Source organism: Thalassophryne amazonica, chromosome 2 (genome assembly GCF_902500255.1).
Source record: "Thalassophryne amazonica chromosome 2, fThaAma1.1, whole genome shotgun sequence".
NCBI classification, from domain to species: domain Eukaryota; kingdom Metazoa; phylum Chordata; class Actinopteri; order Batrachoidiformes; family Batrachoididae; genus Thalassophryne; species Thalassophryne amazonica.
In genome coordinates, this window is record NC_047104.1 from 112,365,413 (window position 1) to 112,377,886 (window position 12,474).

The window sequence follows — 12,474 nt, forward strand, 5'->3', positions numbered from 1 at the left end:
TTTTGTGTTGCTACCATACGGCGCAGGATTTATCGTTACCGTTAACAAGAGTGCTAACATAAGTGCTAGCTAACAGTGCTAACACCAGAGGCTCAGGTTTGAGTTTCTGTTGATACTAAGTAAAAACAAACAATAAACAATCATGTAAAATGTATAAAGGATCGAATGGTTAATGTTGCTCCGTTGTTGTTGCTATTTCCCACAAGATAAGCGCTTACATTTAGGCGAACCAGTTCCAGGTGGGAAAGTCCGCTTGAATAGCTTCACACACCGTGTCGTCAGCGTATGGAACAGTGCTTGTATTGGTCATCAAAGTTCCCAGTATTCTAACATTTTACAGGTTATTAGACAACTATTGGACTGAGTTCGGTGTACATTTTATTCACAAAGCTAATTTAGACTTTCGAGAAATCAGTCAACCCATGAGCCTTGTCATAATCACAAGGTTAAGTGACTCACCCAGAGGTGGCACAAACCAGTGTCATGTCCTGACAGTGCTTTTCTGCTATTTTCTTCCACAGGTAACATATAGGTATGCCAATGGGAAGTCACTTCAAACCAGACAGGCTAAAAGTTAACCTCAGGCTTGTCATCAACCGTCTCAAGCTGTTGGAAAAAAAGAAAAGTGAGTCCTGGAACAGCAACAGTCACATTAATTTCTGTACTATGGAGTCCTGGGTGTTTTTGTTTCATTCTTGTGTATTCCTCACTATAATGAGTGTTTACATTTTCCTACTCCTATTCACTAATTTAACATGAAGCTGAGCTTGCTCAAAAGGCACGGAAGGAGATAGCTGATTACCTGGCATCAGGAAAGGATGAGCGGGCACGGATCCGCGTGGAGCACATTATCAGAGAGGACTACCTGGTCGAGGCAATGGAGATCCTGGAGCTTTATTGTGACCTGTTACTGGCTCGATTTGGCCTCATCCAGAGTATGAAGTGAGTAATGGAACTTACAGAAGTTTTCCCACCCCGTTTTTTTTTATTTATTTGTTTGCCTACGCACAAATGATCACGAGTCAGATGCGTAAGTAGTTTTATGCCAGATGCCCATTCTGACACCACTCTAGTTCTACACACACAGTCCCTTGTGTTCCCAAGTGGTCTTCTAGACAAGTACTAGTCCTTCTGAGATCTTACAGGGTTAGGTGTACACAAGGCAGCATGACTGTACTAATTCCTAAATGGTTAATGTGATATTTTTGATAAGCACTTTGAATTAAGCTCACAGTCTACAGTTCATGCGCATATTGATTGTTTCATTTTAACTCTGTGGTGGTGGTGTACACAGGGAAAATCATAAAAATCGTCGTCAAATTACTTTTGGACCCAACTATGTGAAAAGCATACATATTAGTGTTTTGTGGTCTAGCTGCAAGTATTCTTGTCCCTTTCTGTTTCCACATTTAGGGAACTGGACCCAGGTTTACAAGAGGCAGTTTCCACCCTCATCTGGGCAGCCCCGCGCCTCCAGACAGAGGTGTCTGAATTGAAAGTTGTAAGTATAGCCAATGTTATTTCACAATGAGCTGACAGTTTATGACTTTTAGGTACATCTTCATCAGACTTTCTACTGTTTTGATAGCCTTATCTTATAACACTTCTTTCAGGTGTCTGACCAACTGTGTGCAAAATACAGTAAGGAGTACGGTAAACTGTGTAAGACAAACCAGATTGGCACAGTCAATGACAGGGTAAACAATTTTTATTTTTGTTACTTCCTCTTACCTGTGTTTAAGAATACACTATTTTATAACCATACTTTTAAAACAATCTTCATGGTTTTAGCTGATGCTCAAATTGGGTGTGGAGGCCCCTCCCAAGATATTGGTGGAGCGCTACCTGATAGAGATAGCAAAGAACTATAATGTGCCTTATGAATCTGACGCAATGGTCCGGGTGAGTTTTTAAAGAACTATTTTTGACAGAATAAAGCCATTTAGTATTTATACAAATGTTTGTTGTCTGTTTATCACTGGACAGCCTGAAGTGTGTCTTGGGGAGGAGGCAGACCTGATTGATGTGAACAATGAAAAGAGATTTGGTGGAAGAGGTGGTGGTGGTGGCGGCGGTGGCGGCTTTAGTGCTCCTCCTGTGCCCATGGGCATGCCCATGCCCATGCCTATGCCAACAGCTTTCAACTATCCACCTCCCAAAGGAGCTGTAAGTTATTACTGCTAATTACACTACTGTTCACCTTCTAAATGTGATTTACAACCCGCTGATTTATATGTCCATATTGTTTCACATATCCTATCAAGTCACACAGCTAGTTGTAGTTTTATCTTTCCCAGTTTTGAGACACCCACATTTGAGACTTTTGCCACATCCCAATGAACCAGTTCGAGTGAGTGAGCATGCGTGCTGGGTCAGGTCAAAGCACATAAACAAACTTTGCACAGTATTTGGCATTGAAAACATTTGTTTTCAGTCAAAGTGTAGCTTATGGAGTATGAATAGAGTAAATATTTGATTTTATTTGTGATTAAAAGTCATCATTTTATAATTACTGTATAAAGAAACCTTATTTAAAAAAAATTGATATTAAACAGTAACATTGTGTAATAGGCCACGCATGCATGTTTTATCACCACTCTATCATGATGCACTTAAATATTATGGTTTTGGGTGTATATTTTTGGATTTTCAGGAAGAGGGAACTTTGCAGCCTTGCTCAAGCTGTACAGATCACTTGCTAACTGCTTTTTGCTTAACTGATCCTTTCACAACATACAGTATTTAGTATTTACAGTTTGCTCCTTTCTCTGCCCCTGAACAAGGCAGCGTCTACATCTGGTCCACAGGCGCTGGACTGTGGCTGCCCACTGCTCCTAGTGGTTAGATTGTGTCTAACTGTAATTAGGATGGGTTAAATGCAGCGGACAACTTTCATTGTATGCATATATGTGGAATGACAATAAAGGAAGAGTTGCAGACTCATCCCCTTCACACTACAGAAGTTAGAGATATGTTCCAGTCTCTATGGGTCACATGACTCAGGAAGGATTTAATTTTAGTTTTAGTTTTTATACTCCTGTTACATGAAATGGATCAGTGGCTACAGTACTGGCCTTTTGTGCAGATAGTTGTTGCTTTGAGCACCAGGTGGGAATTGCACCTGATGCCCTCCCTGTTGCCCATTCAGCAGTAAAAGGGGTACATGACTAGTAATTGGGGAAGGCATAAAGCGCCAAGGAAAGGACTGGCCCCCTACCGCATCATGCTGTGACCTTGAACATGTGCAGCTCCCTGAAGCTCAGAAAAGGTGACATTGTTTTGGCAATGAATCTAATTAGTATTTTAGGTGCCATTTATACATTTGAGGTGTGGATGATACTGTTTTACTGTGAACCAAACATAGGTCACTGACTTAAGGCTGTGACTGATTGTTGTGACAGTCTTTAATGTTTATCCTTATGTTAGTTACTTTTATACATATAAAATGATCTGTGGACTCAAAACGTGGAATATGTAATATAAATGACAGTCAGTACTTCTTAGAAATTTGTACCTGACTCTTGATGTCTTCTAGGAACCATTTAATGCCCCCTTTGGAACCTACAATAACATCAGCGACTTCCAGCCCGTCATGGGAGGAGGCCAGCCTCCTCAGCTGCCCACTTCTCCCCCCACATATGAGTCTGTAAGTGGCCAAACCTCTCCACTCCATGCCCCCTCATGTTCCCACAGATGGAGAGACGGACAGTGCAGGGCATCACTCAGGGAAGAGCAGTTCATTTAGATTACTTTCAGCTTTCACCTTCTTCTGCATATCTGCACTATTTCATCACCGTCTGCTTAGAATCATCTTTAGATGCACAGACATAAGTAACTATTTTGAATTACACAGACTAACAATATCTTTGCTCATTGTTCCGAATAACATTCTGTTGTGGACCTACAGTTGAAGCCTTAAGTTTACATACATCTTGACTAGAACTGTTCAAACTTGATGTTTCCCTGCTCCACACACTTCATGTTATGAAAGACGTTTCATTCTGTGAGTTAGAATGTCTTCTAGTTCTATAAAACCCCTGTCACACCTTGATGATTTAACCAGTCCAATATTTTGGACATATGCCAGTATATGATTGATACGTCTCACATACACGGGCCGTAAGTTGTAGATAATTTTTGCTATTGTTTCACACATTTCTTGTAAGTTACTCATAAGTCAAAATACATTCATTGATGCTGTCCATTGATTGGCTGAATAACTGAAACCTGTAGTCATGCAAACAGTTCAGACTGTTTCAAATATCAGAAGCATTCACACACTGCGTAAATATAGTCTTAATCTTACCAGGTGTTTCAGCTGGATTCATCATCACGGCCTGATGAAAACGTATCCACATAAAGCATCCCGATTTTGGAAAGTGGCATCTGAAAATACTTTAGTTCATTGTGGCTGAAGAAATGTAGCATTTTTAAAGAAGTCCCTCTGTGTTTGTCTGCTCTCACTGCATTTCTCAGCCTGAACCAGAGAATGCCGGAACTTGTTGAAAAAATTTAAGAGTCAAAGCGCTTCATTCATTCACCTCAGCATTTACCACACGCATCAGTAGACACGTCAGCATTCTGCACACAATGAATATAAATCCCATGATCCACCAAGACAAAAATAAAATTAAAAAAATGTTAAATTACTCTGTCTGACCTCCGTGTGAAGGGGCGGGGCCACGCTGCAGCGTACGTGTGCTCATTGACGTTCTCATCAATGTTTAAATATTCCACCTACCAAACAAAAGGGTTCTGCTGGCGGTGGAAACGCAAACCAAGCTAGATTTAACTGTTCTGACACGCACCACACCGTGCAGTACCAAATGGGGCTGTTAGAATATGCTTGCTAAATCATCATGGTGTGACAGCTGCACTAACGTATTCGACGTATCCAGCATATTTGGCGCATTCTTCATACGTCCGCATACACTGGCTAAATCGCCAAGGTGTGGTAGGGCCTTAAAGTTACTTTTATTTGAAACAGTGTTTGAGAGATTTATTTCAAAGTTTATTTGATCAGATTTCAGACTTTTAATGAGGCAAACATTGTGGTACATTTTCTTAGTGTTTTAGTATAGCTTTTATTTCATCCAATATAATTACAATATTATAAACTATGGCAATCAACTACTTGTATTTAAATAGTTCTGGTATGAGATTGTGCCAAACTAGCAGACAGGGTGTTTTTATTGAGAATTTCTTGTTTCTAAAGAGACTCTGTGACAATTTTTTTACAGTTACACCACATTATTGTTTTTGCTGTCATCCACCAAATATTATCTCAGAAGTGACTAAAATTAAATGTTTTACATATGGTCCTCAAAAAATTGTATAAAAATAATAATATTTTTAAGTTTTTAAATTTGAACCCTTCTAAATTTAATTAACCAATTGGACAAAAAATGTCATCATGTATTTAAACTGGACCCTTTGACATACTTAAAATCTGACATATGAATTAAAAAAGTGAAATAAATCTTTTAAAAAAATGTAATCACTTTTTGGAAATTATGTAGACATTCCAATTTATTAAAAGTATTGTTTGGTAACACAAAACATGGAATTGGTGAAAATGTTTCTGCTTTTAATTTAAGGTGTATGTAAATTTGTGGCCTCAGTTGTGATTAAGTTATTTTTATAGTCGGCGAAAGACTTGCATAAGATGGTGCACTGGTGTATTTTTGTGAAGTCCTCCGGTTTGTTTCTGGTGTGAACACAAAGGTGTTGGCTTCTCCGAAACACAAGTTACTGCAATGTTTTCATGTGTTGTTTTACTACTAACCAACGGCAAACTCCAGTATAGAAAAATGAAACCACCATGGCAGTGCCAAATCTTTCAGTTCTTTGAAATGCCACTTGAGGCTGACTGTAAAAGCATGAAACTCCCTATACACCCTTTTCCAGTCACCTTTTTTTATACACATGATGCATTGTGAGCTGCCATTTTGTTGGGCAAGCTGCTGTAAAGCTGAAATGGGAACATTCAAAATGTCTTTTAAAAATGCAGTAAATGTCTCAGAACTCACCAGTTCAGGTTATTTTAAGCTGTAAAGTTATGAATAATTAGGGGAGTGGTCATTTTGAATGATAGTGTGTGCGCCAGTGGGATCATTCAGGGCCCCACTAGTAGTGGCTGCTAGCTGTTGTGCACTTAACCTTGTCTGTTATTTTGTAGAATTTTGTTACAAAATGATATGATCATATGTCTTTGTGTGCAGTTAATTGTTCTGATGGACCAAATATGAGCTGAAGAGGTTCTGTTGAGTGAAATTTTGCATGTTAGCACCATTAGTATTAGGTTAGCTCTAATTAGCTGGTAGCTGGGTACATTAGCTCCAATAATGGTCATGTGGTTACTGGACATATAGTCATTGCCAGTATAGAACGGTCATATTTTTTTTTTTTTTTTATACGCTCACCCATGCTACCTGTTATGAAAACCACCATTCAGTCCACAAAAAATATGCATTAATCAAATGTCAGAACCAAAGTTTGTCTGTTAGTTTTAGATTTGCTTCTTTGATAACTCCAGTTTGGAGGGATCTAGCTTCATTCACCCTGCTAAAATCATAGCACCACCTCTTTACCCATTTATGGGTTGTCTGGGAGTTGGGCTGAGTTTGGCACTGTCGAGACAGTGGCATCTGTAGCTGTCCCACTGCAGCCTCAGCTACTAACCAGCACTTACGTACATTTGTTTCTTTATAGTCTATCAGTTTCTGTCCTGACACAGATTCTTCGAATTTCAGATTGATGACCTTTCTGACAAACCATTTCTTCCTTCCCAGACTGTAGGTAAGTTTTACCAACAGTCACCATGCTTGATAGGTCAGGAAACAAACTTTTAAACTTCAAATGGAAATCCAGATCCATTTGACATACTCCCACATAAGCAGTATTGTATTACTTTTCAGTTTGGGACGCTGAGATTTAAGGGTAAGCTGTGAAATGTGTTATACATTTAAAGCAAAATGTTTTATTTGCCCTCCAGGTCCTGGCCCGTCATCTCAGAAGTTTGACACCAGTGCCCTCCCAGAACTCCCCTCCGTTCCTGACACACTCCCCACGTCCTCCGTTGGCAGGAACACCACCACCTCGGATGACATTGATTTTGATGATTTAACACGCCGGTTTGAGGAGCTGAAGAAGAAGAATTAATTGTTCTATTTCTGGTCTAAAACACACACACACAGCCTGTGTTCTCATTTCTGTAATGCATAATAGGAAATATGAGGCTCAGAATTAGATTTGGATAGTTTTTGCCCCTTTCTACACTGAAAATGTTCAGTATACCCATTCTCTTACCTCATCTAGATAAATGTGAGCAGCTTACTGAGGGTGTTGGCTCACTTTATGTTTATTTAGCAGAAATCTGATTTATTTTGGACAAGGCAGTACCGGTGCGTACCATGTGGTTTTATATCTTTTATACACTGACCATCATATAAATTAATGTACAATCAACAGATTCTAGCCACTTTTCACTGCTATTTACATCCTGTACCCCCCCCCCCCCCCCAATTTGTCAGTGATGAATTATAAATGTAACCAAATTTAGCGTTTAGTCTTATTTATTGTTGCTTTTGTTTTTCCTCTCTTCCTGGCATTTTGGGTTAAAATAATGTATTCTGTATCTGCCTTCAGCTTGCTGTGCACAGTGTGTTGCTGTGACCTTTGAAAGGGCGTCACAGTTCTGACTCAGACCAGTCAAACAAGCCTAACTGGCTGCTACAGTTTTGGTATGAAGTCAGCATTCTCTTGGGTGACATAGACAGGAGATTTTTTTTTTAAGGCAGGCCTCCAACACCCAACAGTTGTTTTTTTGTTTTTTTCTCTCTCTCTCTCTCTCTTGCTCTCCTCCACTAAGACAGCAGCAGTGATTACTGGTTGAGAGGCAAGCTGCATTTTCAGCATTGGCCCAGTCATGTAATTTTGTAATTAAGAGAAGACTACTTTGAACACTCCTTAAATTACTGGGGATCTGAAACCATAAGATTTTTCCAGGGCTGCAACTAATTATTTTCACAGTTGATTAATCTAATGATTATTTCCTTGAATGATTGTTTTTGTTTTGTTTTTTTTCACATAAAATGTGAGAAAATGGTGAAAATGTCAGTCAGCATTTCCCAAAGCCCACAATGACATCATTGAAAGTCTTGTTTTCTCCAGATCCAAACATAGCAAAGAAAATTGCAAACCAACCAATAAAGTACTTACATTTAAGAAGCTGAAATCAGGGAATTTGCAGATTAATTTAAAAGAAAAAAAAGATTCTAAAGTTAATCGATGAGTAAAACAGCTGGTGATTTACAATCTATTTGGTTAATCGTTGCACCTCTGGATTTGGCTACAGTGGAACAGAAATGTGAAGCATCATGATGACTGTCAAAACTGATTTGGACAAATACTGGAACATAGCAGCAGTATGGAAATCTGTGATGTACTGCATGCACAGTGACAGCCAGATGATTTATGCAGATTATTAATGTAGGAGTTCTTCAGTACTTTACAAATCAGATTTATATACATATATTTCCAGTTTAGTTCTCTCGAATGTTATTTTTATCAAATACTTGCACTTTGCCGTTGAACTGCTGCATTAAGAAGCAACAGACAAACTGCATTCCAGGCGTCATACAGCCTGATTTGATGTAAATATTGACTTCTGCATTAGCTTATTCTCAGCATGTGCACGTCTAATCCTGCATTTGCCTTAGGAGTCATTTCTCATGAGAGGCCTTGCCATTTTGTGTTGAGATTTATGTTATGCATTTCTTACTTATCCAGACTTCACAGGTAACAAACACACTACCTGCATTTAAAGTTTGAATTTCCACAGTTGTGTTTTGTCAGCAGAGGGGGATGTGGGGTCTGGACTAAAAATGTTTTTATGTGGTGTGTGCATGGCAAAGAGGACGGCCGTCAGCAAGATGATTCAGCAATTTCCAGAAAGCAAATGGTGCATCTGAAAGCTTTTCAGCTGGCAGCAGACATGGTTCATGAGTAGTTTATGGGGAAATATGAGAGCGTAACACTACACAACTGATCTGCTCACTGTCTTTGTTCTTCTGTGTTGGACTGTTCTTTCATGCTAAAGTTTGAAAAGATGTGAATTGTTGCAGAAAAAAAAACAGGTTTAATGCTTTTCCACTGTATAACAAAATTTAAAATTTAATAAAATACTATTTAGAACTGGAGTAGAGATGTCAAGGGTCAGTTTGTGCTTCATGACACATATCTAATGGTCACCAGTATGGGTCCTCAGTGATGAGAGTAAAAGTTCTAAGGTATCCACATAATGTGTTCTCATACAGATTGTATTTTTGTAGAGATGGTCCTTATCTTTAGCCACATTTCACCTGTATGTCCCACATCTACATAAAGACCAACGGAGGCTCCCTATTAATCATTAGGTCATTACTAATGCCTGAAGACGTGACTGATCTGTAGTTTGGAGATGTGATGTCTGAATGTTTGACGCTCTGCACCTGTATGACATGGCATTGGATTTAAAGTACTAGGAACCAGAGAGTTAAGAAATTTGTGACCGTTCGTCCTGAAATGATGTGACAAGATTAACCAGTCTGACCTCAGCTGTGACCTCGAGGACTGAGTTTGACTCTTAGTGAAAGATTGAATCAGTGACTGCGACATCAGCGTGAGTAACACGAGCTTTGCTGCAGTGTTTTGAGTCCACAGTGTGTACTGAACAGAAATCAGGTACTCTGTTTTTAGCCCTTGGTGTCTTTTTCTACAAACTCAAAGCGTTGCTTAAATTTTGCATTGACCCTTTGCACATAGTTTAGGTGTGACAATGATTACCGTCCTAGTCTGGAGATGTTGCATATTTAAAGCCTTCATTTATATTTTGTCAGGTTAAATGATTGTCTGAAATGTTTTATTCGTTTATTCAAATTCACACGCACTACATTCAGTATAATTAAATGCAAACAATATACATTTTACTAAATAAAAATATTTAATGGTGCTCAAAAATGCTTAGTCCTGCATGTAATTCACAAAGCAGAAGCACAAACTTAAACCCAGTTTGGTCAAGGGAGAACATATTCAATCACGTTTTTCAACCTACCTTCCCTGGTTCTCAAGACCAGGCACCTAAGTGGCTCTCGTATTTTACTCTTCCTTTTTAGATATACCTTTAGATACTAGCATAGTTCCACCTTAGAATTGGAATATATATAAGATACCTTACTGAATTTTCATGTAGGCAATGAAAAGTCATATCGCACTTTCTCAGTTTGTATTTATGGTACCAGAGCTGAAGTGAAAAATTGAACAAATCTGGTCTAATATGTACGATTACATGAATGCATGTGGCCATTGTCGCAATATAGGTACTATGAAAGTCTGCACAGTGAATGTTTGGCTGTTACTCACTATGATGACTATTAATGTTGACAGCAGTTAAGGATTAATTGATACAGATCTTTAAAGGCTAAAGTGTTTTTAAAATAAAGCCAGTGATAGAGCTCGGAAAATAACTTCCAATGAAATTGACTAATACACATATTAATATTTGAAAATTCAAAAGGGTGAAATATGTTTTATTTTGGCATTAATTAAAAGTAAATGGTGTCCCTGCAACTTTGCCAGCTGTGCTTGCTGATGCAGGGTTTTATATATTTCAAAACTGTAGATGTGTAACGGAGGCCAGCAGGTGTCGCTGTGCAGATGTAAACCTCAAAAGGATTCTCTGGTCACAAGGCCAGAGCCCTGGGTTTTAGCCTTCTGGTAGAAGTTGTAGGAAGGCCATCAAGTGAGATTCAGGGAGGAGGTGGGACAGTCAGTAGGTGGACAAGTTAGTCATATCAAAGATTGGTAAGATTGGGTTGGTAAGGTTAGACCTTGTGTCAAGCACCTTGAGGCAGCTTTATTGTGATTTGGTGCTATATCAAAATAATACATTCGAAGATGTGACTCTTGTGCTGAATCAGCACAAGAGTCACTATTATTCTGCACACTACTGTACATGTGCAGAGGATGGACCCACACTGAAAAAGAGCCAACTTAAAAAGTTGTTTCAATTCGTGACACCTGAATGAATTACGTTGTTTGAACTTACAGTCGTGTTCAGAATAATAGTGCTATGTGACTAAAAAGATTAATCCAGGTTTTGAGTATATTTCTTATTGTTACATGGGAAACAAGGTACCAGTAGATTCTCACAAATCCAACAAGACCAAGCATTCATGATATGCACACTCTTAAGGCTATGAAATTGGGCTATTAGTAAAAAAAAAAAAAAGTAGAAAAGGGGGTGTTCACAATAATAGTAGCATCTGCTGTTGACGCTACAAACTCCAAACTATTATGTTCAGACTGCTTTTTTAGCAATTCTGTGAATCACTAAACTAGTATTTAGTTGTATAACCACAGTTTTTCATGATTTCTTCACATCTGCAAGGCATTAATTTTGTTGGTTTGGAACTAAGATTTTGCTCGTTTACTAGTGTGCTTGGGGTCATTGTCTTGTTGAAACACCCATTTCAAGGGCATGTCCTCTTCAGCATAAGGCAACATGACATCTTCAAGTAATTTGACATATCCAAACTGATCCATGATACCTGGTATGCGATATATAGGCCCAACACCATAGTAGGAGAAACATGCCCATATCATGATGCTTGCACCACCATGCGCTTCACTGTCTTCACTGTGAACTGTGGCTTGAATTCAGAGTTTGGGGGTCGTCTCACAAACTGTATGCGGCCCTTGGACCCAAAAAGAACAGTTTGGCTCTCATCAGTCCACAAAATATTCCTCCATTTCTCTTTAGGCCAGTTGATGTGTTCTTTGACAAATTGTAACCTCTTCTGCATGTCTTTTATTTAACAGAGGGACTTTGTGGGGGATTCTTGCAAATAAATTAGCTTCACACAGGTGTCTTCTAACTGTCACAGCACTTACAGGTAACTCCAGACTGTCTTTGATCATCCTGGAGCTGATCAATGGGTGAGCCTTTGCCATTCTGGTTATTCTTCTATCCATTTTGATGGTTGTTTTCCATTTTCATCCATGCGCCTCTGTTTTTTTTTTTGTCCATTTTAAAGCATTGGAGATCATTGTAGATGAACAGCCTATAATTTTTTGCACCTGCGTATAAGTTTTACCCTCTCCAATCAACTTTTTAATTAAAATACGCTGTTCTTCTGAACAATGTCTTGAACATCCCATTTTCCTCAGGCTTTCAAAGAGAAAAGCATGTTCAACAGGTGCTGGCTTCATCCTTAAATAGGGGACACCTGATTCACACCTGTTTGTTCCACAAAATTGAGGAACTCACTGACCGAATGCCACACTACTATTATTCTGAACACTACTGTATGTTAGTAAGTTAAGTTTGTAAGTTAGAGTTTATCTTAAGTTCAAACAGTTTAATTCATTGAGATGTTACCAATTGAAACAATTTATTTAAGTTGGTTCAATGATTCTCTTTTTTCAGTGCAGGGT

The 12,474-nt window shown here is 38.7% G+C and overlaps 1 protein-coding gene across 2 annotated transcripts; it reads left to right on the forward strand.

Annotated features, from left to right (window-relative positions):
* Positions 1 to 64: 64 nt before the first annotated feature.
* On the forward strand, positions 65 to 9,198 carry ist1 (IST1 factor associated with ESCRT-III). Of its 2 annotated transcripts, none has more exons than XM_034191990.1 (10): positions 65 to 116; positions 519 to 625; positions 762 to 942; positions 1,414 to 1,501; positions 1,614 to 1,697; positions 1,792 to 1,902; positions 1,987 to 2,166; positions 3,536 to 3,646; positions 6,753 to 6,798; positions 6,995 to 9,198. In XM_034191990.1, the coding sequence occupies exons 2-10, from the start codon at positions 535 to 537 to the stop codon at positions 7,159 to 7,161; spliced, it is 1,059 nt and encodes a 352-aa protein (XP_034047881.1). In that variant the 5' UTR covers positions 65 to 116; positions 519 to 534; the 3' UTR covers positions 7,162 to 9,198. The 2 variants fall into 2 exon arrangements, with proteins under 2 accessions (XP_034047881.1, XP_034047887.1); XM_034191996.1 differs by having other exon boundaries at positions 6,792 to 6,798.
* The last annotated feature ends 3,276 nt before the right edge of the window (positions 9,199 to 12,474 follow it).